Source organism: Arachis hypogaea, chromosome 6, assembly GCF_003086295.3.
Source record: "Arachis hypogaea cultivar Tifrunner chromosome 6, arahy.Tifrunner.gnm2.J5K5, whole genome shotgun sequence".
Taxonomy (NCBI): domain Eukaryota; kingdom Viridiplantae; phylum Streptophyta; class Magnoliopsida; order Fabales; family Fabaceae; genus Arachis; species Arachis hypogaea.
This window is the reverse complement of record NC_092041.1, coordinates 114,626,514-114,654,170: the sequence shown is the minus strand read 5'-3', so window position 1 is coordinate 114,654,170 and position 27,657 is coordinate 114,626,514. Positions and strand designations below refer to the sequence as shown.

At 36.6% G+C, this 27,657-nt stretch overlaps 1 protein-coding gene across 1 annotated transcript; it reads right to left on the bottom strand.

Moving 5' to 3' along the window:
* Positions 1-23,944: 23,944 nt before the first annotated feature.
* LOC112755954 (amino acid transporter ANT1) lies at positions 23,945-26,775 on the bottom strand. Its single transcript, XM_025804308.3, has 3 exons — positions 26,246-26,775; positions 25,074-25,721; positions 23,945-24,523 (listed from the first exon to the last, which is right to left on the bottom strand). The coding sequence occupies exons 1-3, from the start codon at positions 26,462-26,464 to the stop codon at positions 24,140-24,142; spliced, it is 1,251 nt and encodes a 416-aa protein (XP_025660093.1). The 5' UTR covers positions 26,465-26,775; the 3' UTR covers positions 23,945-24,139.
* Positions 26,776-27,657: the final 882 nt, after the last annotated feature.

Below are 27,657 nucleotides of genomic sequence, written 5' to 3'. Positions count from 1 at the left end.
TCGTCCCTAAAGAGCTGATGGGAGTCTTCTCAAATATATCCAAGAGTTTGCCACAAACCCCCGCCGTCTTGAGACTCTCCTCAACCACAGTAGTGAGGTAGTGCCGAACAGAGACATCATCCATACTCATACGAGCATGAGGATAGATGTTCTTTCGGACGAACGCAAGAGCGTCCGCCTCACCAGTAGCGCCAGACTCTAAGGTCTTGCGCTTCTTTGGCTCTGGTTCAGGAGTAGGTCGGACGGGAGGGGGCGGCAGAGAAGAAGCAGAGGAAGAAATTACAATAGGTTGAGAGGAAGTCCCGACGTTCCGAGGAGGAGGAGGGGGAGAGACAACCATTCTAACACCTCCAGACCTGGCTCGAGACTTTGCCTTGGCTTCCTGAACCCTCTGGTAAGACTCTTGAGCATTTTTCTTTGCCATCTCTGCAGAAACAAAATGATAGCTAAAATCAGACAAAGTCGGTAAAAGAAATCGCAAGTCGGAAATAAGCAACAAGTGCAAAAAGCTACCTAATTGTGGCTGGACAAAGGCCGGCGACCCCTGAAGAAATTTTTTAGTATCCAAGTATGGGGCCCTCCCCCACACTTCTCGGAGGAACCCCACAATGGCTACCTCGACCTCATTTAGGTCATCTAGACCATATTTCTCGCAGGGGGAGGCCTCCAGCCAATATAAAGGAAATCGGGGAGAGGAATGCTCATCCAGGAAAAAGGGGTGGTGACCCTCTACAGCTTGCACTTTGAAAAAGTAGTTCTTGAAGTCGTGAAAGGACTCGTCAAAAAGGGTAAAAAGCCTCCGACCTTGAATGGCTCGAAAGGACACCCACTGTTGCTTATTGTTTAGCCCACTGAAGGGTTTGGTCATATGGAAAAGGTAAAAGAAAATCCTTAGAGAAGTCGGAAACTCTAGAGCCTGGCTGATAAATTGATAAATTTTTAGAAAACCCCAAGAGTTGAGGTGAAGCTGGGTGGGAGCCACTCGGCAATGACGCAATACAGACATTTCAAACTCTGAAAAAGGGAGGAAAACGCCCAAACGAGTGACCATACTCTCATACATAAAAAAGAAATGAGGGGCCGTCTCGTCAGCCCTCCCGAAACAAACCCGGTCTTCTGGACCCGGGACTACCAACTCGTACTTGGGCTCATCTTCTTCAGAAGTACAAATTCTATAGTGAGTACGAAGGTGGGTGATAAATTCAGTGTCAACGGAGGGCTCCTCCCCTAGAACCGTAACGTCTACCCACTGGGAGAGAGCATCTACGGAAGCCATTTTCTTTTCTTAAAAAAAGGGGGTGACAAGAAACCTACAAAAGAAAAGAAAAATCAACACACGGTCTCTAAGGGAAGGGGCACGGAACTAAAGCCTACAAACCAAATCTACCTACAAGATAAAGGCACGCAAATAGAAAACATGTCACAGAAGGGAAAAAACTAACCTTTGAGTCTGAAATCAAGACAGGAGGAAGTAAGAACCTTCGAAACGCAACAATACAGCACGAACAAATGCAAGGGAAATTTGAAAGATTGCAGAAACGAAACAACGAAAGAGAGGGAAAGTATTTATAAAGACGTTAGGGGCATAATGGTAAAATGGGGGCAGTCATTAATGAAGATGCACCGTTACCAAGGCCATTAAATCTCTACGCACACCCAACGGACACGACGCTTGATTAGACGTAACTGTCAGAACCGAAAGGTCAAGAAAGATCACGTCGGTTCCTAAACCATCACGTCGGTCCTCCTGCAAATCGGCCAAAACCCCGAGTTGAATACTCGAACCCAACTCTTAAAAAGAAATTGGGCTCGAGTAGGGGCACTGTTCATACCCTGGCCCAATAAATAGGGCCCAAGATCTAAGCAAAGAAGCCCAACCCAAAAGGTTGGCCTTCCTCCAGTACCAGCCTTCGTCCCAGAAGTCGGTACTAAACACGACCTGCTCCAAAGAAGTCGGATACGAGGGTTAGCTGGCAGATAACACTCATTCGAATGAGTAACTGCCCCTAGAAACTCTCTAACCACTTCATAGAGCCATATCTTAACCTCCCTAAGATATGGGAACGGTTATCCGCCTAAAAAGGTGGCACTACTTCAGCGGTGGTTATTGGTTCACCACTATAAATACCCTGACTTCCCTCAGGTATCACGAAGTCCAATACATTCTAAACCTGCTTATACCCTTGCTAACTTAGGCATCGGAGTGTCTTTGCAGGTACCACCCCCCATTCTTTCACACGTGCAAGTCGGACGGAGGAACACCGAGTTTCGGGCAAACGCGATAGTCTCCTCCCTCACACGTTTGGGCCTACCAACGCCATCCGGCCCACCAATCTCTGGTTACCCACAGTAACACTACCATTTAACATGAATCTGGGGTGTAAGTCACCGAACCGAAATTTACCGTAAAACCGAGCTGAAATTTATAACAATCGAATAGAAAAAAAAATCAGTTTTTTTATTTTTTTTTTTGAATTAAACTGATTGGTTCGATTTAATTTTCAGTTGGTTCGGCAAAAATCAAACCGAACCAAATTGAAGAAGTGGCTTAATAATGCATTGAAATATAAATTTTAGACTTAACAAATGTGTTTGTTTTATGTTTAGTTGTTGGAATGAGTTGAAATTATGTTGAATTTGAATGTAATGTAATGTTATTTCAGTTTATTGATTGTTTTGAACATCATTTTATTGAGATTAACTTTCTATTAGTTAGGATTTAAAAACCGAAAAAACCGACCGAACTAAACCGCTTTTAGTTTAGTTCAGTTCAATTCGATTGTTGTACAGACAACAAACCGATTGGTTGGTATTCTGTGAAAATCGAATAAATTGATTTGATTGAATTTTAGTCTAAAATTGAACCAAACCGAACCGATAATACTCTTAATGAATCATGCTAGATGAATATTACAGTGGACTACTAAAATTTAAAATTTAAAATATATATTATAAATGAAATAAACTTATGCTTTTATATATATACAAATATAGAATGATTGATTTGGTTATTAATTTTTGATGTGTACGTAATATTTTTGTATATCTGAGTTGCTTTTTACTCTAAATATATACTTACTTTGGTCACACCCTAGTTGTTTCCTTTTTGATTCTCCAACTCCAAGTTTAAGCACAAACCTTCCACGTGCGATATATTTTGTTTTTATTTTCATTACCAAAATACTTAGTAGCTCATCACAATGTGTTTTATATTAGGTTCAAATACAATTTTACAAATCAACTTCCCCAAAATTGGCACAATGTATAGAAAGTTTGAGTCCAAATACAAACCACCTTGCCCAAAATTGCAAGATTGTGGAGTGTGGGTTCAAATACAATTCACCTTGCCCAAAATTATACCATAATCGCATAAAAGTTTGGATCTAGTTTCGACTTTATTTTATTATTATTATTATTATTATTATTATTATTATTATTAAGACAAATATTGATGATATATGCTTTAAATATTAGTGATATTAAAAGTTTAAATGTTATTTAATAATTATTAATTTATATTTGTAAGCAATAGTATATTTAATTTAATATATTTTAATTTTATTTATTTAGTTAATAAATTAGACTTTATGTTAATGAATTTAAGAGTTTTTTGTAATTTTAACATAATATGAGGTTATAAATATGATTAAGTACGATTTTGGTCTTTAAAGTATAAGCCGAAAATTTTTTTCGTCCTGAACCTTTATTTGCATACAAAATCATCCCTAAAGTTTAACTTGGTTTTAAAATTGTCCTTACTTTAGGGACCAAAATCGTACGAAAGTAGCGGTGGAAGCAAAGACAGAAGTAGATCGTGGACAGCTTTTTCTTCTTCCCTTCCCTCTTTTTCTTCTTCCCTTCTCCCTTCGCAAGAGCAGAAACACTCTCTTTCTCTTATTTTTTCTTTTTTTATATTATAATTTTTGAGTAAATGCCCAAAATGGTCCCTGAAATTCAAATCGGTATTCAATTCAGTCCTTTATTTTTCTAAATGACCAAATAAATCCCTAAAATTGAGAAATGTGCGTCCCCGTTAGTCCCTGCCAGAATTGCCGTCTTAACGTTGCTGATGTGGAACGTTAACTGCCATGTGGACATTCTATTAAACGACGTCGTTTGAGTTGTGGGTGCCCTAAGCCTGTAAAACGACGTCGTTTGAAATAACGTATTCTCCCCCTTTGAATAAACAATTGTTGTTGGTCCCCCCTTCCACTTCAACGTTTCCCACCAAAATTTCAGAAAAGCTTTCTCTTCTCCTACGTCCCTTCATTCTCCCATACTTCCCACTCAACATTTCATCGGCGAGGATCATCCTTAGAATCTGTTCTCTCCGGTCAGTGAAGAAGTCATCGACGAAGCATCACCTTCGTACACTGCCGACGGTGAGAGGTAACAGTTCGACTTGATCATTCTCTTCCATTTTTTTGGTTTTCATTGAGGGTTGTTGATACTTATGTGTGAATGCGTTGTTGTATATGTAAGGGAGTGGTTTAGAATGTTGTGGTTGTTGATGGCGCAAATGTTAGGGTTTAGGGTTTCTAATATGAAACTTGTAACCACATAAATCATAATCTTGTTTAAGTTATAGTCAGTAGGAAGTAAATATATGCATCCTTATTACAAATATAGTTTGATTTCTAGTTCTTTGCAATATGGCTGTTTTGCGACAAAATGAATAATCCTGTCTGTTTTGTGCATTGTGCTGTAAACTTCAGATGCCTGATCGATTGAGACTTGTTTTCCACCATGGTGGAGCGTTTGAGACAGATCCTAGGGGAAATTTTATCTACACTTCTGACTTGTATGAAGAATGGGTTGGAGTTGATGAAGACTATCTTGACGTGTTTGCGGTAACAGGTTATTATAAAGAGTTGGGGTATGATAAGGCTGAAGCATGTTGGTATCTGGAGCCTAAACATGTGTTGGAATTTGGTCTTAGGAGATTGAAAGTGGACCAGGACCTTGTTGATATGATCAAGCACTGCCATGAGAATAACAACGTCATCCACATCTATTTTGAGCACGGAACTTCGATTCCTGAGATAATTGATGTAATGAATTTGTCTGAGGAGGATGGTGATATAGGCCAGAAGGTCGGAATGGAAGGCATGGAAGAAGATAGAGTAGAAGGTGTTGAATCTGTAAAGAAAACCAGCACAATATTAAGTCAACTTGAAGAACCAGTTACCTTTATCCCAGTTGAACTGAAATCCACTGCACCAAGTCCACTGTCCACTACCCACTGCCCCATCTCCACTGCTCCCCAAGCCACTGCCCCCCAAGCCATTGCCCCCCAAGCCACTGCCCCCCACCCCACTGTGACACAGCCCGTTGCTCCCAAGCCCATTCCCCCCCCCCAACCCACTGCCTCCCAGCCCAGTGTGACACAGCCCGTTGCTCCCAAGCCCATTGCCCCCCAGCCCACTGCCCCCAGCCCACTGCCTCCCAGCCTACTCCCTCGAAGCCCAGTACACGAAGTTCAACTGCCCTGAATTTTAATGGCGACAAATCATGTTCACAGGCGAAGTCCCCTAAATCTCTATCCCAACCAAATCCCATTACATCCAAACCTGTATCTCAAAAAGTTTGGTCTCAACCCACTCCTTCAACCAAGAATGCACAAATTAAAAAAAAATAGCGCATCAAAGAAACAATCCAAGCCTATTAACTTTAAATTCAACACGTCTACCAAAATGCCTAGAAGGTATATCACAAGATCACAAGGCTGGAGAAAACAAGCAAGCAAGGAGCCAGTTCAGTTGAATGTTGATAGCTCATCTGATTCTTATGAGTCTGCAGAGGACAGTTTATACAAGCCACACATGCCACTTGACTCTCTCGACTCAAGCAGTGACAACAATGATGATGTTAGTCCTAGCAGCGATAGGAGAAAAAGGAAGACTGCCAGTGACAAAGACAAAGGCAAGAAAAAGGTTGTTAATGATGAAGATACTTCTCGTCCCCCATCAATGGATGCATCTGATTATGAGAAGGAGGTAGATGATGATGAGAACGAACAAAACTTGCAATGTATGTACCGCATATTATAATTAATGTGCATATGTATTGATTTTATTCTGTTTCTGTTGGTGATGTAATGTATGAATTTGTATGGCAGTGTCTTTCTCTGATGATAGCTGGAAATCTGATGAACTGAAGACTCCACCAGACTCTGAAGATGAAGCAGACCCAGCTGCGAATCCCATCTTCAATGATGCCGCCAAGTTTGGACATGTGAGATTAGAGCTAGGTATGGAGTTTACCACTAGGGATGCCTTTAAGAAAGGGGTTAGAAATTATACATTGCAAGAGGGTAGGGGTGTAAGGTACAAGAAAAATGATACTACTAGATGTAGGGTGGTATGCAAGAATGAAGATTGTCCCTGGATGGTGTTTTGTTCTTATAGCAAACCGAATGGATGTTGGCAGATTAAGACCTTTAATGATGATCATACATGTGAGAGAACTTTCAAGAATAGATGTGCAACTAGGTCTTGGGTAACTGACATACTTGTTAAGAAGGTTAGGAAGCTCCCAGCTTTTAGACACTGTGAGGTGTTTAATTACTTTAAAGCAAAAACTGGAATACAACTGTCTAGGACTACAATTACAAGAGCTTTGGGTGATGCAAGGAAAATAGTGAGGGGTGATGAAGCTGCTGAGTATGCTAAACTCAGAGATTATGCGGAGGAGCTGTTGAGGTCTAATCCGGGCTCAACTGTCAAGTTAGGTGTTAGTCCAATGCCTAACGGAGAAGGTGTCTTCGAAAGGTTTTATGTGTGTTTGCATGGATGCAAGAAAGGTTTTGTGGGTGGCTGCAGACCCTTGGTAGGACTTGATGGGGCTTTTTTGAAGACCTATTATGGAGGATGGCTGCTGTGCGCCATGGGTCAGGATGCGAACAATCATGTGTATCCAATTGCATGGGCAATTATTCATATTGAGAACAAAGACAACTGGAAGTGGTTCTTGGAGCTCTTGCAGGAAGACATTGGAGATCAGACAGAGCATGGTTGGTGCTTCATCTCTGATATGTAGAAGGTAACCTAACCTATATGCTTTAATTAGATGCACGATAAATTATTTTAAGGACCATTTTGGATTAATGAACCAAATTTGAAGGACTATTTTGGAGAATTGCAGAATTTAAGAATTTAAGAATTTCAGTATATAGTAACCTATATACTATTGTTATGGCAATTGCAGAATTTAAGAATCCTTAAGCGCATAAGTTCAAAATAGAACCTGTTTTTCAATTTATTATTATATATCTGGTAAAAATCAAGAATCTGTTATTTGCTCAGGTTTGTAGGTGACTACTTTGTTATCTTGTAGGGTTTAATCCCAGCATTGCGTGAAGTTATGCCAGGTGCGCATCACCGCTTCTGTGCGTGGCACCTTTGGCAAAACTTTCAGAAACAATGGAAGGACTCACACTTGAAGAGTTTGCTTTGGAAGTGTATTAGAGCCATGACTGTCCAGGAATTCAACGGACATATGCAGTCTATAAAGAGGGTGAATGAGAAGGCGTGGGCATATTTAGACAAGTTTCCTAGGCATGCATGGACCAGGGCTCACTACAAAGACTTTCCAAAGGTTGACAATGTCTGCAACAACATGTGTGAGGTATTCAACGCTGCCACCAAACCATACAGATGTAAGCCCGTCTTGACTTTACTGGAGGAGGTTAGGAGGTATGCCATGACTAGTATGGCAAGGAACAAACTGAAACTCTCTAGCCATATGGGATACTTACCTCCGATTCAACAAAGTAGACTTGCAAAGGAAAGGCATTACAGCAGGTACTATATACCAATGTGGTCTGGAGATGCGGCTGAAGAGATGTTTGAAGTGCATGGTGAACCACATAATGTGGTGGTTGATTTGGGAAACCAAACATGTAGCTGCAGGTCTTGGCAGTTATCGGGTAAGTACTATTTTGTTTGATTGTTTTTATTTTTTTGTGTAATTGCACCGTAGTATACCTATCAAGACACTTAGTTACTCAAATTTTTTATGTGGTAGGGTTACCTTGTCGTCATGCAATAGCTGCGATTTCAGTCATGAATGGTAGACCTGAGAATTATGTCCATGCATGGCTAACAATGGGCTCATACAACAAGACTTATGAGTACCATATCAACCCGGTAAGAGGCCAACAGTTGTGGGAAACATCAGAATACCTCCATTGCTTACCTCTTGTAAGGAGCAAACCCCGTGGCAGGCCATCACATTATGCAAGAAAAAAAGATCAACATGAGGCACCTGTTCGGGGGAGCCAAGAGCGCACAGCAACAAAATTGAAGAGAAAATATGGCAAATTCACATGCGGGACATGTGGGGATGTTGGTCACACAACAAGGAGTTGTAGAATATCAAAGAAACAAAAGGCTGATGAGCTAGCAGCTGCTGCAAAGGCTGCTGAAGATGCTGCAGATAAGGGTGACACTGGTTCTAAAGGTAACAAAGGTGAGGTTGTTACTGAAGAATGTGAGGTTGGAGCTGAAGGAGGACAAATTGATACTCAAACAGAAGTTGCTGCTGAAGGGGGTCTAGGAGCTGAACAAGAACCTGCAACTAAGGTATTGTTGTTATTGATATTGTTGCTATTGATAAATCTGGAAACAAACAAATCCATATAATGACACTTGTATTGTTGTTGTTGATATCATAGGCTGTAAAGACTACAAAGACTGCAAAGAAAGGCCATCTGAGAACTAAATGTGAGAGACGCATAGACAAACTTCCTGTCAAGAGGACAACTTCATCCACTGCTGCTACTGCTGCGGCTGCTCCACATCCGACTGAGATTTCAAGAGAGACTATTCAGGGAGCTAGTGCAGCAACCTCTGAAAAACTTGCCTCCTTCTTGAAATTTGTTCCAAATCCAGGATTCAACCCACCAAGGAAAACTGTCTAACCAGCACAAAGTGTGGTGGCTTTTTGAGTTCATGTTGTTGTAGCTGAATGTTATGCTTAAAGAATTCTGCCTTTTTTTAATGTAACCTATCAAACTTGTATGTATGGCCTTTGAATGTTGTTATGGCCTATGATGCTTTGGGTTGTGATACTATATTATGCACAATGTGCTTTAGCACAAACAACACTTGTTCCATGTTCCAGTATTAGTTATCTTAAATTAATGAAGCTTTTGGTTTAGTTCATGTTGTGATTTATCTCTTTCTGGTTTAGTTGAACACAATTTTTAGCAGAATAAGTGCAGCATCAAGAGTTGAACTCATGTCAAATTAGTGTTTCATTTCATTTCATTCCATCTTCATCAAGACATTACATACCACTTAAGAAATTTAAAATTTCATAACATTATCATCATTTGTTGAATATAAACCCCAACAAACTAAAACCTAAACACACACCAAAAGTAACAACAAAAGCCAGCAGCATCATTGTCATCATCTTCACGGTCTTAACATCACTCTCCAAGCTTGTCATCCTCCAACTAAACTCATGCAAAACTTCTAGTGGAATGGGTGCTGCAGAAACTTGATCTTCACATCCATCAGCCCAGCGAAAAAAATTACAGTGAATTCCATACTGCAAAGTAAAAAATGCAGGTGAATCCAAACTCAAACTCAAACCATCTTAACATTTTCTTCACAGCCATAACCTTACCTCATAGTTCGGACAACCATAAAATGCTCTACCAGGATTTTCTGCAGTTGTTGAGTGCTTCATCACCGTTCGAAGCCCGCAATAACAGAAAACACCGTTCTTACCTCCCCTATTTCGCATTCCTTTGTTGCCATAAGGTCTGCCTGCAGCGTTGTTCCTACTTGAGCTACTTTGGCTTTTCTCGCCACCACCCATCATCACTCACACAGACAAGAAATCAATTTGGGTTTTACGGCGAAGAAGAGAGGTCGAACAGAAGAGAAGGAGAGTCGGAGAAGAGAAGGAGAATCGAAGAAGACAAGAAAATTAGGGTTTTATAATTGCAATGGACTAATTTGGGTAATATTAGGCAATTCCAGATACCAATTTGAAACAAATTCAACCTTGGCACACATCAGCATCCAGCTGGAATGCCCACATGGCAGTTAACGTTCCACATCAGCAACGTTAAGACGGCAATTCTGGCAGGGACTAACGGGGACGCATGTTTCTCAATTTTAGGGATTTATTTGGTCATTTAGAAAAATAAAAGACTGAATTGAATACCGATTTGAATTTCAGGGACCATTTTGGGCATTTACTCTATAATTTTTTTATTATGGGTAATTTGGTTCAAACTTTTAATATTTAAGTAAAAAGGATGATTTTAAAATTGGTTTTGAACCTTATGGACGGTTTTATATGGAAAAGAAAGTCATAAATGAAAAAAATTTTGACCTATACTTTAGGTACCAAAATCGTACTTACCCTTTATAAATGCCTCCTAATTTTTTGTAGTCATCATAGACAGATTAAAAAAAAGTGTCATAAGTATTTTTTGGTTTCATGATAAAATACCATAGTGTGAAAAAATGAGGTTGAGTGAATTTCTCTCTTATTGTATAGAAAAATTGAATAAAAAGTTAAGTGATGTTTTTTTATTCAATACCCAATCTATGATGTGGATAAGTTAAGTTGAGTGAATTATTTTTTTGTTGCATAAAAAAATTGAATAAAAAGTAGAATGATTCTTTTTGTGTTCAATTTAATCCATCTCTTTTATTTTTTATTTAATTTCAATTATTGTCTTTTTGTTTATTAGTCTTCCAGTCTCATTTAATAATAATATAAATTTTAATTATAAAAATATATTCAAAATTATTTTTTACAAAAAAATTTATTAAAATATTTATTTATCTATATATCAATTATAATGAAAAAATGAGATATTTTGACTAACTATTTGATATTTCTCTAGACATAAAAATAGGTCAGGTGAATCCTCACTTAGCTTTTAACAGGTCATGTCTTACCTATTAACAAATTTAAATTCTTAAAAACAATTTGGGCACAAGCCTATTATGTAAAAGGTTAGAAAAATAAAAAAAGTTAAAATTTATTTTATTTAACTTTTGTTAAATACACATGAGTGAATCTCCAATACTTCAAAATGACAATAAAATAATACATTGTTTGCTTATTCCAATCACTCTTTGTAACTATTAAAATGAGTGAGATTAAAGGGTCCGAGCAAAACTTAGCATTATAACAGAGTCCCTTTTTTACTATGAGAAATTTCCATGGATCTTATCCATGCCATTTTCTGATGAGCAGGATCCTCTGCAGAGACAATCTCAAAGCATACTTTATGGCATTGGATTGAGGAAGAAGGAAATAATACTAGCTAAGCTTTCAGAGAGAGAATGAAAATTTAGAACATTTTGTGAGATAGGAAAAGTGGATATATTACAATGTTTATTGAGATCTGATCACAAACTGAGGTGAGTTTCTCCTTTTATAGAGGTTTCTAAATAACATCGATATCTTGTGGAATCTAAACAAGCCTATCATACAATGCCAACTGGAGGGTAAGGATAAACCTTATCTCTGTATGGTCTTTCTTACACATGTGACAGAGGTCACTTTATTTTAAAGCACTTAATAATTATACATAGTGGGGTTACTGCTTTAATAAAGGGACGGCTTGAAATAATCTTCTGGAAGGTCCCATCACCATCTGAGAAGGATGATGTCTCATCAGAGGCCAAATTGACAGCTCTAAGGTCCATATCCGGATCTTGCAAATATGCAAGCGGGTCTTCAGTGTTTCCTTCATTCGGGTCTTAGGCATATTTTAGATACGGATCATATGGATATGAGTATGGGCCTTCAGTGTCATTGGGTATCCCTGCATCAACCCTTGTTGGGCTTGGTGGTAAAGCATATACTCTTCCATTTAGATCTTCAGAATTCAGATCTTCTTCAGAATTTCTATTTGGAATATGGGTAGACGTGCTGGGCTGGTCTCTTGGAGTATAAAAGGAGTATTGTCCAAATTGTTTAATTATTCCTGAAGTTATGGATCTGGACTGAAACTCCTGAAGAGTTATTGGTGGAACATCTATTTGAAACGGGAGTCCTTCAACTATATCTCTCTCTCTCTCTCCATATAATCCAGGTTGCCAAAGTTGACAAAGGTATTTGGCCAAGGCATTTAGGATTGTCTTCTCATCCGTGGGCCATATGGTAGAGTATCCAACAATATCGACTCTGTTCATGGTGTGAGGGTCTCTTCCAGTGAAATAATTCTTCTGTAGGGTGACAAAACAACAGAATTTCCGTTGTGTCTTAGAGGATTTATCCCATAGTTGGTGCATGTCAAGCATATTACATAACATTCCTCTCCATGCATCAAGTGGGGCATACATAGAGAATAACCGGACTAGATGAGATTGGGCTTGAGTGCGATTACACAGGATGTGATACACAGGAAAGAGTGGTATTATGATAGCACACGTATACATGGAGGAAAGAGCCCAGATATACCACATCATTTCTTCTGGTATAGGTCCTTGGATTATTGGTATAGTGCAAAAATGGGTATCCATGTTGAAATACCTTGGATTTGGATAGATTTGGGTTACGATAAGGAGCTGATGTAGCTAGTAAAACAAGGGTTGTCTGGCTAGACAGTCTATTTGGAACTCTGTCTGGGGTTTTGCTTTGAGTGGAAAAGGACCAACCTTTCTTCTGTAAGAGCTTCTGTGAAGTGGACAATCAGGGAATGAAATGGTGTACGGAGGATTGTATGTGCTCATGGTGCAAATGTAATGGATTGGTTTGGGGAGTGATTCTTTGGTAGGTCTGGAGAGGAAATCAGCAAGTGTATTTTGGTGTCCTTTGATGTGTTTCACCTCGAATTTATAGCGAGAAAACCAGTCTTTCCACCTTAGCAATTGAGAGTTTGGCAGAATTTTTTTCTTGATTTTCAGCATTGATGGGAAAGAGGTGTTATCCATTTCCACAATGAAAAGATAAGAACTGAGGTGAAAATTGAATTTTTCTATTCCTCTTTTAACATCAAGAATCTCTTTGTAAGTAGCATGGTAATGTTTTTCAGATTCTTTGAATTGTCCACTAGCATGCACACAGTAATGTCTTATCCCATCAATTTCTTCAAGTAGCACTGCTCTCCAGAATTCATCACTAGCATCTGTCTACAGTATCCTTTTCCCTGTGCTGGGAATCTTTAAAGGAGGGGGTCTTGTGTTATCTTCTTCAGGATTTTGACAGCTGTGGTTTGCTCAAGTCCCCATGGTGGGGGGCTTCTTTTCTAGTAGGGGTGTCCGCGGATCGGATCGAATCGGATATGGCCGAAAATTCGATTCGATCCGCACAATTTTCATCAGATCAGATCGGATATGATATCCACACTTTTTAGTGCCGGATCCGATCCGATCCGATCCGCAAATGTGCGGATCGGATCGGATATCGGATATCGGATATATCCGCATAATTAAACCTTCTCTTTTTAATCATATTTCAATGTAAAAAAATTCAATAAAAATATTTCTTTTATACTTTTCAACTTATTTATTCCTAAAATATTTTTAATCAAACTCTTTCTAAATAACAAAAATAAAATAATACAATATATGAATAATAATTACTAACTAAAACATACAAACAAGTAAATATAATACCAAACATATATATATTTATTTTTTTTTTAATTATTATTGTGCGAATTTGTGGATCCGCAGATCGGATACGCGGATGTAGAGCAGATATCCGCGATCCGATCAATTTGCGGATCGAATTGTATCCGCAATTTTCGGATCGGATGCGGATATTTACCGTAGATCTGCGGATACAATCCGATCCATGGACACCCCTATTTTTTAAGAGTTTTGACAGCTGACTGGTGTGTCTGGTCACATCTGGGATAAAGTCTCTGATGTAGTTGACGATTTCCAAGAATTGTTGGACTTGTTTGACTGTCATATTTTCATCAGGAAAATTGATTAATTCTTTGGCAATATGATCTCCTGGTTGAAAGAATCCATCTTCGAAGACCATCCCAAGAAATTCAATCCTTTTATTGGCAATAGAGCTCTTTTTTTATGATAGCATGATTCCCTGATCTTTGATAATTTGAGTGAATTGGGCCAGGAGTGCCTTGTGGGCTTCATCGTCTTTTGAGAACAGTAAGATATCATCAATGTAGATGAGTGTGGAGTGTAATATGGGCTCAAAGATTTTGGTCATTGCCTTTTGAAAGAGGAATGGTGCTACTTTGAGTTCGAATGGCATCATCGTCCACTGGTATTGGGCTTCAGGTATACAGAATGCTGTTTTGTACCTATCTTCAGGATGGAGCCCAATTTGTCAAAATCCAGCCTTTAGATCAAACTTGCTGAATATTTTTGCTCCACTTAATCTCTGTGTAATAACTGAGATTCTTGGTAGAGAAAACTTGTCATCTTGTAAGAAGACATTAAGTGGTTTATAATCAATAACAAGCCTCTTCTTTCCTCTATTCTGTTCGGCCCTTTTTTCAACATAGAATGCTTGGCACGCTCAGTTAGAATTAGTTGGTTCAATGAGCCCTTGAACAAGAAGGGCTGCACATTCAGCTCTTGCTAGTTTAAGATCTTCAGGGTTCATTCCTGAATGTGTAGCCTTTGTCGGGTTGACATCCTCATTCTTTTTGAAAGAGAGGCGAACATAAAATTCTGGATTCTTCCACAAAGGTGCAGGGTGGTTGAATTGATCATGACTGTCACAACAGACACTAAGGAGTAGCTGTTGGATCTCTTTATATTCTTCCGGAGCCTCTTGGATTTCAAGGATACTTTGTATTCCTGAAAAAGGCAAAAATTGCCCTCTGTAACTTAGGCCAGTAGGTTTGATATGCAATCCATGGGTTCGGAAGAATGCATCAAAGCCGAACAAAACATCTTTATCTGGGAGATAGCTTCCCAGTACCTTGAGTCAAGTAGTTTAGCCTGCAAATATTTCCAAACCAATGGATTTTTTGAAAATAAGATTGATGGTGAAGATCTCACTGTTAGTTGCTATAAACCTTTTTGAAAAAGGTGCCCACATTTCTTTTGGTAAGACATGTGGTCTTAGGACAGTGGCACAAGACCCAGTATCCATTAGTGCAACAGCCTTTGTTGGTTTGTCATAGACGGATGTCTTGACTTTTAAATCGAAATGAGGACGAGGAGTACCATCAATCTGTTTCAGTCCTAATGATCCAAGGTATCCAAGTTCTTCTTCTTCTTCTGGGAAGCTTGATCCTTTAGGAATTCTTGTTGTGATAGAGGCAATGGAGGATATAGAAAAGATTGACCTTCTTGGTGGGAGGTCTTCTTCTGAATCAGAGTCTTGGAAGACATATTCGGTTTCTCTATCTTTTCTTTCTTGTTCTTCAAGTACTGATTCAAGATCTTCTTCATCTTCGATGGAAGCTGCATCCATTAAAGACTGAAGTATTTTTATCTCATTTTTTTGTCTTATGAGGACATGATTTAGCAAAGTGGCCTTGCTTTCCACAAATGAAGCATTTGTTTGACTTAGTATGGGGTGTTCTTCTTTTGAAATAACGGTATTTTTGCTTCTTTCTGCCCCTTCTAAATGCCTTCTGGTGAAATGACTTGGTTGGTGGTTGCCAGTGTGTCTTTTTCTTTGGCTTACAATCACACGTGCTTGACTCCTTGCATTTGATCTTCAAATAAGATTTATTGCATGCTCCCTTGAGTTTGCCTGAATTTTTGTTGAGCTGTTTGAACATTTGTTGTTGTTCGCATAATTTGTCAAGAGCAGCTAGAGCCAATTGATATATTTCTCCAATGGTAGTAGTAGCTACTTCTTTGCGAAGAGCCATCATCATCCGCTGTAATTCTGGCTGGAGTTCATCTGACAAGAATGCCATGATGACTTGTTTGAGTGGCGGGTTATTATTTCCTCCTAGAGAATAATATTTAGCAACCATCTTCTTGTAATGCCTTTCCAAGACCTTTCTGTTAAGTGAACAGCACTTCATTTTAAAATATTCTTCAAAAATTTTTTTCTGGATAATTGTAATGTCTCCCAAGAATTTTTGATGTATTATTCCCAAAAACTGAGTAGGGGTACCATTAATGAGCTGGAGTCTTTCATACTCAGAAAGGTTGCTAGCCCATTCTCAGAGATTGCCAGTCATCCGATTTATGAAATCTGCAAGGACTTGTGTGCTTGAAAGATTTGGATTGGCCATGGTAGTTTCAATCCAAGCACTGAATTCATTTAACCTTTCCCTGTATCTTGCCAGTGGAATATCATCAAAGGTGAACCATTTGTTGGGTGTTTTTACTTTAAAGGATCCTGCAGGTGCAGGATTAGCTGAAGTTGCTGGTTCATCTCTTTCAAAGATTACTTCCTCTTCTTCTTCTTCTACAGGGTTAACCATGGCTATTGCTGATAGGTTTGCCTCATAGTCTTCTTCAGACCATTCAGCAGTTTCTTCACTGGATTCAGTAGTTTCCTCATCAAGATCAGATTCGTCAGTGATTTTCTCACTGCGTGATTTATTCAGAGTAAGGGTATTAATTGACCGTCCTGGAGCAGGTGACCCTTCCTTGATACGCTTATCTTTTGTAGGGACATTAAAAGGTGTTTCTTCTCTGAAAAAATTTTCTGGTTTTCAAGGAGGATGAGGCCTGGGTTGGAAAGAAGGCTGAGACTGTGGTGGTTGTGGCTGAGATTGAGACGAATAACGCCATCCTTGGGGAGAGATGGATTTTTTGGTGTTTACTTGTCTGGCTAAATGATATGTGAATTTGAAGATGGAGTCATAATTTGGGATCTCTGGTGGTGAATATGTCGAAGGAAACAAAACAGGTGAATATGAGGGATATGGTTTGGGATACATGGATAATGGGTCTATAGCCAGTGCTTAAGGTACAGCTGTTTTGCTTTTGTCCATCTCAATTTGTCGAAGTTGGGCCTTGACTTGATCCAGTTCTCTATTCTTCTTGTGGAATTATGGGCCAAAGTATCGATTATCTATATAGGCCTTGAGTTCTTGATCAAGTTGAAAAGCTTGTGCAGAGAGCCGATCTCTGAGTTCAGCCACTTGTTCTACCACAGAACCTAATTGTGCTGAGAGACCTTCAGTTTTTTCTACAAGAGCATCAAGAGTGTGATCTATCCAGAGTAGTACTTTATTTTGGCTGACTGCATTATCTGTATGCCAATTAAGCACTTCTTCTTGAGGAGTTGTTGCTTGATGTCCATGTGGAGTGATTCCTTGAGGTATCACATAAGGTCTCCTAGTGATTTTCTTTTCATCAGTTTGGGTCACTAAAGGTGGGAATTCTTCCTCATAAGATCTGAGAGTGGCAATGCATGGGATTGTACTAACTGGCTGATAAAGATAATCCATGGAGTCTTTTCGAGATAGTCTCGTCTTCCTGATCATTGGTTTCTTTCTGAGCATTGAAGCTGTTTCAGTCAAGGTTCTGAAAATCGGACCGATCATCAAACCGTTTTAGTCACTGGTTCATTGGTTTACTGGTCCAACCGGTCTAACTGTGGTTCAACCAGAAAAACCATTTTATAATAAAATAATAAATAAATTATAACTATATGAGCATAATTAAGTCACAAAATTGCATAACACAACAGCAGCATAAAAGTATTACTCTCCCAGCACTTAATACAAAATTGTGGAGTACTAAAATGTAGAATCCATCTCAATTTCCACTATAATACAAGATTGGAAAAGAAATTTTAAAGAGAAAATACAGCTACAAAGCACTTAATTAATATTAAAGTCAGGCAAATTGACAAAACACACAACCCTGAGCTAAATAATCAAATAATCATCTACAAATTTAACAAAAACACAAAGCAGCAGCAGCACAGTCGAACCAGAACCTAGAAATCAAATAACCATTCAATGATTTAAACAAAAATACAAAACAGCAGCAGCGCAGCAAAGCCACAAAAAATTAGTAGTTCGTTCCACTTGCTTCAAGTGTATTGCTATAATTAAAAATTGATACCACACAACATTACAGTTCGACATAGTCTAGTATTTCACATTATGGCATAACTAACTCAACAATAATGTAATCAAACACACCTCATGGACCTTCTCAGTCTCATAATCATCGTACAACTGCACAACAACTCGCCCGCAGTCAATGAGACCGATCATAGAATTAAATTTGCTTTTCTTTATCTCCTCACTGCAACAACCATGTTAGCGTGGAACAATCAATCATTTACTAGTTCATTGTACTTTCAAATGCAAACTCACATGGTTATCTCAACTACCGGAAGCTCCGATATCGATTCCGCTGAGTCAAGCGAATTCTCCACGAGCTTTCTAACAGTAGTATAAAGAGATTTTCCTGGCTGATATGAAATCCACATAATATAAATACAAACAAATCACAAAATCAATAGAAACATAAAAATCAGACACGCCACTCCTACATTATCAAATCCTGCAATGTTCTTGTTCTCAGCAAAGAATTCCGGGGACATTCTGCAAATTTGAACAAAGACACAAAACCATATAATCAATATAATCATTCAATGATTTGTTGATTTCAGAACAAAGAGTCAGAGAATAAAATGAAAAACGAAGAACAAGTGCACACCAAAGTCACTGACCATCAAGAGGGCGACAAGCAGGACGAATCCAATGGAGGATGGGGAGAACTTACTTTCCCATCAGGCAGTGAAATAGCAGACTCAGTTCCAGAACAAATAATCACCCTAACCTTCAAATCAATAACTATTTTAACAAAAATTCAGAAACATCATACTCAAAAATTAAAAAATGGCAGCAGCATGCTAGCAACATAACAAATCCATTTCAACAACATAATTTCAACAACACAAAACCAATGATTTACGTCATTTCAGATTCAGAAATCACTAATTATCATACATTCAAGTTTCAACACAGACTCAACAGAGCATAAAAGGGAATCACTAAACAGTGCCACTAACCTTCAACTGAGAGCAAGACGACGACGACGACACCACGGCAAGCATCTCGAACTCGAAGCCTCGAACAGCGAAGCTAGAAGACGACGCGACGACGACGTGCTGAGCTAGGGATTTGGTTTGGAACAGGGGGAGGAGGAGGCCGCGGAGGCGCCTACAATGATGAACAGCGGCGTCGAATCCGTTGAAGAGGCTAGGTTTTTGGTTTGGGTTCTGAATTCTTGAAGAAGCTAGGGTTGGTGAGTGGTGAGGGAATGAGGGCATTTGATTCGCGAAGGTGTTTGGGGGAGGGGGGTGAGTGACGCGGTGTGGGTTTGTTTTTTTAAGAACCGGCCGTTTTTCGGTCTGGCCCAACCGGCCGATTTTTTGTCAGTTTGCCGGTTTTTCAACGGTTTTGAAATTGGCGTTTTTAGGAGGAGAACCGGACCGTTTTTCTCATCGGTTCCCGATTTAACCGGTTCCCTGTTTAACCGATTCAACTGACCGGTCCAGTCCGGTTTTTAGAACATTGGTTTCAGTATCATCAGGAAGCTCAGGTCGCTTAAAGGAGCAAGGGGCCTGTAGTAACTTCTTCTTCTTTTTCTTGTTCCTCTGTCTTCTAGCATAATCTTCATCATCAGTGTCTCTCTATTGGTCAGCACAGTCACAGTCAGAATCACACATAGAAGGATCAACATCCCAAATGAAGTGGTCATTTATATGAGAAATATAAACAGTTTTCCGTTCTCATAAAAGTGCATAGGTGGATCATGTTGATCGTGAGTTGTTTGCACCTGAACAGGAAAAATCATATTAATCCTCCTAAAAGATGGTCTTCGCAGTGAAGTTTGCTAGAAAGAGTAAGGACTTGTAAGAGGGTATTCAGTGGCTGGGGTTCGAGAGTCTTCTGGAACATGAGTGAATTCTACTAATTGATCAATTTTATTCCCAAGGATTTTCTTTAAACTAGAGGGTAATAAAAATAATTTTATGTTTATTATATTATATAAAAATAATTAATAAAAATGAGACTTGACAAATATATTATTCACCAAGATCCTAGTATTAATAGTGTTAACGAACGTTTTAAAATTTAAATACATTATTAACTAAGCCCTATAAATAATCAATTTGCGTTGGTCGAGTGGTCAGCTCATTCGTCCGTTTAAATAAGTATCGGACAAATTTCATGATTTTCGATTCAATCGATTGAATAGGGTAAGTTTCTTTGAATGATGATCAATTCAATAATTTGTTCCGAATTCTTGGGCCGTAAGAGGACGATTTGAGCTTAAGAGCCTAGTCATCTTTAAACCGTTGAGGCCATGACTCGAATCCGTAACATTGATGAATAGCAAATAAAAAATTACTCATATAAATATATTTTTTTATAAAAATATTAATTAAAATATAAACACCTATTATGTCAATCAATTTAATGATTATCAACTATCATTTTCTTACATAAACATATCTTCACCAAATAAATGTATCACAAGTGTCATTATTCTTGTAGATCTTTGAGCTATTAAAGTGAATTATTGTGATTTGCTAGGGGAAATTTGGTTAGGGGATATGAGATATCTTATCCACTAAAGGGATTGGAATAGAAACAGTAGTGGGTTGCATAATAATGGTGTGTGATCTATTAAGCCTTGTTGAGTAAAGTCCATAAGATGACGAAAGAAGAATGATGAAGTGACCATGCACAGTTATGGAAAGGAAAATGACTTGATGCCATAGAAATGGAGTTATTATGTGGATAAGATTACCACAACATAAAACAACAACCCTAATGCCTATCAATGTGTCCCAGCAAAGTGCTGAGTAAAGCTATAAACCTTAGTCAAGACAAAAAACAAAGTTGCGGCTTCAATAGTAATGATGAATGCAACCAAATTTTGTTCTTGGTGTTTACTGTTTCACTTGTCAGGTCAAGTGTTATTGCTTTTGTTTTTATGGTTAATAATTGTTTTGTCACTTTCACTTTCATCTATAGGTGAACATAAAGTGGATAGTGGATCCTACCATGGTTTAATAAATTGCATTCGTGATTTCCTTTATAATTTGCTAGACTAAAAATTAATTTATTACGGATTAAAATTTTATTTAAAAATTTATTATTGATTAATAAATTGTTACATAAACAAAATAAAATTTAAATTTTTAATATTTATTTAAATAGATTTAATTATAATTGCCTTTTGATACAAGAATTATTAGAAAGTAATATATTTATAACTAAATTATTAAAAATTGATATTTTATGTATAATCGAAAGAGTAAATTAAGTACTTAAAACAAAATCATAACATGATTTAGTAAAAGTTATTTAAAATTGATTGGTTTATTTAAAATTATAATATAAAAAAGATTTTAGAAATTAAATAAAAAAATCTAACTATTGCATTTACAGCAGTTGCAATAATTACGAGTTAATTATTTTTTATATGATGGATAAAAGGGTGTATTACGTTGGTATGAATTAAAATGGGTGTATTTCACAAGTGTGATGCACAATACAAATCGTTACTTATGATTTGCATAACAAAAGAAATCGTTATTCACGATTTTATAAATCACATTTTTTTAAAATTAAAAAATTAAAATCATGACTCACAATTTCTTTTTTTTTTGTCTTATTTAAAATCGTAATTCACGATTTCTATTAACTTTTTTTAATTTTTTTTGTCTTATTTAAAATTGTTACTCACGATTTCTTTTTATCCTATATCACTGTATTACACCAAAACATCATAATATTAATGAAAAACACTAAAATAACCCAATATAAAAAAAAAATTAGCCAATAGTTACAATTAACAAAAATGTCATATATTTTTATATCATACAAAAATGCTAAAAAAAATAATAAATCAAATAATATTATGAATTTATGATCACAATTAAAGTTAAAAGATATTGCAGTTGAATTCACAGATATGTTGTTGCAATTGGACCACATAGATTCAGTGGAGAACTCTACAAAGCAAATCTTTAACTGATAGGGAATCAAATCAAATCCTAATTGATAGGGAATCATTCATTCATATTTTGATTATTTTCACATGCTGTCATATTTAACTGTCACAAAAGAGAAAGGTAACGTATGCTAACATTAACTCATGACGGCTTGATTTTAAAGAACAATAAAACGAAATAAAAAACAAAAACAAAACAACAAAAACTCACATCAATGTCTAATTAATGCCCCAAATAAACACCCCAGGACAGGTGTGCTTCTTTAATAGTAGTTTGCAATTATAGTGCTCCAATAAAGAAACAAGAATAACTTAACCCGTGCTTTTAAACACCTTTTTTCCCTCAATGTAACTCATGGTATGTTTGATTTTTGTTCATACCCTGCCCATGAGATTATAGTCAGGTCTAAAAGAAATGAAAGTCTACTTAATAAAAGTAATTTTTTGTAGTTCATTTTTTTAGATATTAGATAAGAATTGCTATAATTCTTTAATATTGGAAGCTATGGTGTTTGTAAAATTTTGGAGACTATAAAATTTATAGAAGGCGGATTGTTAGATCAGATTTATTTTTTAATTTATAAAGACAATACATAAATTGCGTATTGTATTATTTTAATATTAAATTATAATACACGAATTGCGTATTGTAGATACACAGACTGCATCAGTATAATACGTGTTCTGCGTATTGTGCTTGCACAGAACAGCGTCTCCGAATACTGTGAAACTCCATTTTTTATAATATTAACGTAAGACTATTCACTCTTCAATATTAAAATAAAAAATCCAAAAAAATAAAATAAAATAAAATAAAAGTAGCCTCATTCAACTTTACTTACTTAAATGAGCAACTAATACCTAAGATATCACCTGTCTTTGTAGGAGAGAGATCTTAATAACTTTTCTAGAAAAAAAGAACTACTCTAAAAAGTGGTTATCGATTCTACTATTCAATGACACCTTCAGATATATTCAGAACCTAATCTATTAAAAATCTGCCTAAAACTTTTACTAAATTAAGTATCGGAGTCTCTTGTAGGTATCACCCGCCACCTTCTCACGAGAAACTTGGACAGCAGCACCTCGATACCATACCAGCACAAGTCGGATACTGCCTTAGAAAGAATCTAAACCTCATGTTCAGGCCCAAATCACCATTTCAAGTAACCCTCGAAATAATTTCTATATTTGCTTTTAGTTTTTCTTGGTTACTAATTTTCTAATTTAATTTTCATTCACAAATTTAGATATAAAAAAGCCACTAAAGCTTTTTATCAAAAAAAAAAAAAAAAAACACTCATAACCATTAGTCAGAATATATGGGAACTATAAATCATGTTACTAACATACATGGATTGATCAGATGGTCACTTCACTCGTTCGTTTAAATAATCGTCAGAAATTTGAATTCTATCTTATATGTACAACAATTCATTGGCTAACACACTTCACTTGTTTGTTTAAACAAGTGTCGAAAATCTGAATTATATCTTATATATACAACAATTTATTAATTAACGGCAGACTTTTAAATAAAACTCAAATTCGCGACCGATTAGTTTTTAACATATTGAATTGAGAAATATCGTATCGAATAAATAAAAAAAGTTTATTGTAAGTATTCATCTAATTATGTATGCTACTTGTATTTGTTGAGTACCCATGGGTATTCTTTGATCATGTTTACAATAGAAAAATATGGTACAAATATAAATTATTTTTGAAATATCAACTCTTGAAGTTAAATTAATTATTTTAGCTTTTAATGAAACAAATTGGTGGCTTGAGAAGGAGTTGAATGTAATTTAAGTAAATATAATAGCCTTTTCTCTTTGGGATTGATAATTTTATAATCTAGTAGTTATGCATGGTAGAACAAATTTCCTTTTTTTTTTTTTTCCTCATCCATAGCCTCATTAGTTCATCCCAATGTGAGGATTTAGAGTGAAAACTCATTTAAACCCAACAAATAATTGGAAGACTAACAATGTCCTTTTTTCCTTCTAGATTTACAATCCTCTTTAGATATCTTTAGGTTAGGAGTATATGAAACACTCTACTATACAGATTAAAACTCTATATAAAGAGAATATAAATTCTTTTTATAATTATTTTTTATTATTTTATTGTTGTTCGGATCCTAGCTTTTTCAATCTCTCTTTCATCCCATAAAAGGAAAGATCTGTAAACTTACATCTTTACCGTATAATTCACCCTATAACATTTATGCTACAAGCAAATTACAAACTTTAAAACATCTTCAACCTCTAGAAGCATCAAACTCCAACCACTGTGTTGTAAGTGCCATAAATAGCAAAGAATAATCCACAGAGTAACACAATAAAATCTAAGGCTTTCTGCCAAGTGCTTAGAGAAGGGCCAAACAGTTTTAGGTGAAATGTGGCTGGCAATACAAATGACATCATTGAACATATAGTACTCCCCACAAATGATGCAAACACGCCGAATTCTGGCACGAAAGAAGCCAAGACTGCAAGCACAACCACCACCACTGCACGGCTGATGTATATCACAATCTTTCCTACTCTTGCCGATTCATCATTGTCCCTCCGGACGATTTTGTATTTACCTTCAACAATCTCATTAATTGGATGTAACATGATTGGGAATGTGAATACAAGCCCCATACATAATCCTACCTGTTATCAGATAAAAGGTTAGATGTCAGACTCTCCTTATAAGCAATGCAATCAAAGGCAAAATTTGAAGACAGAATAAAAAAGATAAGAATTTCCTGAAAACAGAAATATAAATTGGCCTTTTTATGCACTCTTTGCAATGCTTAGTACTTGACAAGCATGTATTAGGGATGAATCCTCAATGTGTACACAGCCAGTAAAAAGTACACAAGAAGATATAATAAACTTAATACAGACACAATTCAGGAATTGTGCTATGAGGTAAGAACAGATTCCTTGATATGAGTCATATGACACCAAGCACAAATACGAAATGAAAGTGATATCAATAGTTATAATTACTAGACACCAAGGAAATGTACAAGGATATATCCACAAGTGGATCAGGTATTATCCACTTCAAATATAAATTACTGGAGGAAAGAAAACAAAAATTGTGTGTTTTGTTTTAACTTTGTGTTTGAAAATATATATATATATTTATATAACTGTAGATGCACTGTTTAAGAATAAGCATTTTATGTCAAATATGAGTATGAGAGCTGTTTACCTGTACTGCAAGAGATGACCAATCTCTAGGGAGGTTGAGAGTCACAATGTCTCTGGTTTCTTCGCCAAAAGCCATGTAACCACAAAACCCAAAAAGAATGTACACAAATGAAATCCCACTAAAAGTTTGAGCCAGCAATCTTGGGAATTTGGATTTATCCCGCATAGAATTCTCTAGGGCTAGTGTCATTCCAAAACCCTCAAAACAAAAAACCGCCATGCCTGCTGCAAATGGCAATCCCCCAATGTTGGATGTGATTGTGGTCCTTTGTCCAAACGAAAATTCACCCTGTAGGATCTGTTGTATATCTTCCTTCACCACAATTCCAATGGCTAGGACATTGCAAACATCAGCAAAAATGCTAAAGGGTGCTAGAGCAGATAAGCTGCCTATCCACGACAATCCAATTTCAACTGGCACTAACATAAATATAAAGCTGCTCATCGCAAATCCATAACTTTGGAATACAGAATGGAGATTTTGTCCAATAAATACCAAATACGCAACCGATCCTCCACTCTGTGCCAGCAAAATCAAAATCTCTGTCATATAGCGACCCGAGGTTCCAAAGCTCCTATAACCCAGGTCTCCATAAGTTATTGCTTCCACTAGTGGTTCTTCTGAAGCCAACTTCCGTCTGCACGTAACCTGCACCACAAAGCATAAAGCAAAACTATCAGATAACAAGGCATGTGCACAACAAAAGCAGCAGCAAAAATAAACGACATATCATTGTATCATGAAACTTTGATTCATCCACTTGCATTGTGGTCTCTTTTTCTTTTTGTAATGATATCATCATATCATCAAAGCTAGACAAAGTTATTGACATAGGACCCCACCAGGAAAATTTATGAAAGTAGGCAAAGAAAGCATTCATTAGTAAACCAAATCGAAGAAAGCCCAAACCATCATGATGTACAAAAAGTTCACAATTTTCTTAGCTAACAACAATTTCAACATAAATATGATTATATACATTCCTTAAAGTATCACCAATCACTGAATTAGATCCATCTCTCCTAAAGATTAAAGTTGTAATTTAGATTCACTGGATCTAGCTTAACAAAGATCTAATAAAACATAAGATAGGTCAAAGCATTTACACAAACAGGTAGCATTCATTGTGCATTTTTTTTTCTCATAAAGAGTGGAGAAGAAAGATCACTGACAAGAAGGAGCATGCAATAGTAGGTGGCTACGCCGACGATTGCAACACCAAGCGACCCAGCAACCCATCCAGCGATCCGAAAAGCAAAGGGGAGACTTAGAACTCCAGTTCCAACAACAGAGACTATGATGTTCCCCAAAGTTTGAAGCTTTGAAGCTTTGGTTGAATGACGAGGCTCCAAAAGTTGTTGTGACACAGTTCCGGTGTCAAGATTTACCATCTTCTCGAACCTCGATTCCCCTAAAAAATTAGGGTTCCGGTGTTTATACGACAAAGGTGACAGTGGAGTTGGATGTGTGACCCCAAATGATTACGTGATCTCTTTTTGGATTTTATATAATTTTATATTGGGTAATTGAAAGTTACTTGGAAACGATTGGAAGCAGTGGAGAATGAAAATGGAAAGGAAAGAAGTAACAAACATGGTTACTTGCAAGATGGGAGCGTTGGAACTGAAGTGTGAACAAACGCGGTGAGACAACTAATTTAGCAGATCTAGACAAGTAGTCAATCATTAATAAGTTATGATACATGTACACCAAAATCAGCTACTAAAGTCAATATAAAATACATGTTAAAATATAAATATATATTAAAAATAAATTAAATCATATATATATTTATATATAAATATATTGGTGGCTGATTTTAATGATTAATTTTAATGTACAAATAATATTTTTGATAATATTATAATGCTCTTAGCTACCAACATTCATGAATTGTTCCCCCATCCCTACTCTTATTTTTTTTTTTTTTCATTTGAATACATGCTAAGAATATCAACTAAAAAAGCTTTTATAAAGCGTTGAATTAAAACGTGCCTAAAAATACATATTAAATTTTAGAGTTAATCCTTAACATTTAATTTTATAAGTTGAATTAGTTTTTGACCTACTTTCCTCTATCAACTCCTTAATAAAATTATTCTACATATCACTTTAAGTTGCCACATAATCACCTTAACGATAAGTGTTTTTTATATGAAGAAAATAAATTAATCTTTAAATAAATTATAATTAATTTAATTTCTAAAATATTCATTATCAGACAAATCAGTTTTTAAATTATTCGTTAAAGGATGAAACAGTCTCCAAAAATATTTATTATCAACAGAAATTAGGCTATTATTATTATACTGGCCGTTTCATTGCTAACATATCTCTCTCTTGTTCGTTTAAGAGCAAATTCAGGTACAATAAACTTCACGCGAAATTGAAAACTGAGAGCCGTTAAATGAAAATTTAGTCAAATCAGTCAAATCATCTAACGGCTCTCAGTTATCAGCTTTATGTGAAGTCGACTACACCTGAGTTTCCACCTTGTAAATTATTTTATTACTGCAGATCACATTAAATTCAATCGTTATGTAATCAAATGCTTCTCATGTGTTAAATAATGAGGCTGAACACG

Bases quoted from the DNA above. Each gene is read 5' to 3' on its own strand.
- LOC112755954 (XM_025804308.3), bottom strand. From the start codon at position 26,464: ATGGTAAATCTTGACACCGGAACTGTGTCACAACAACTTTTGGAGCCT. The intron at 25,722-26,245 runs GTCAGTGATCTT...TTTGTGGTGCAG, and splicing joins ACTATTGCATGCTCCTTCTT to GTTACGTGCAGACGGAAGTT. The intron at 24,524-25,073 runs GTAAACAGCTCT...ATCTGATAACAG, and splicing joins GGTCATCTCTTGCAGTACAG to GTAGGATTATGTATGGGGCT.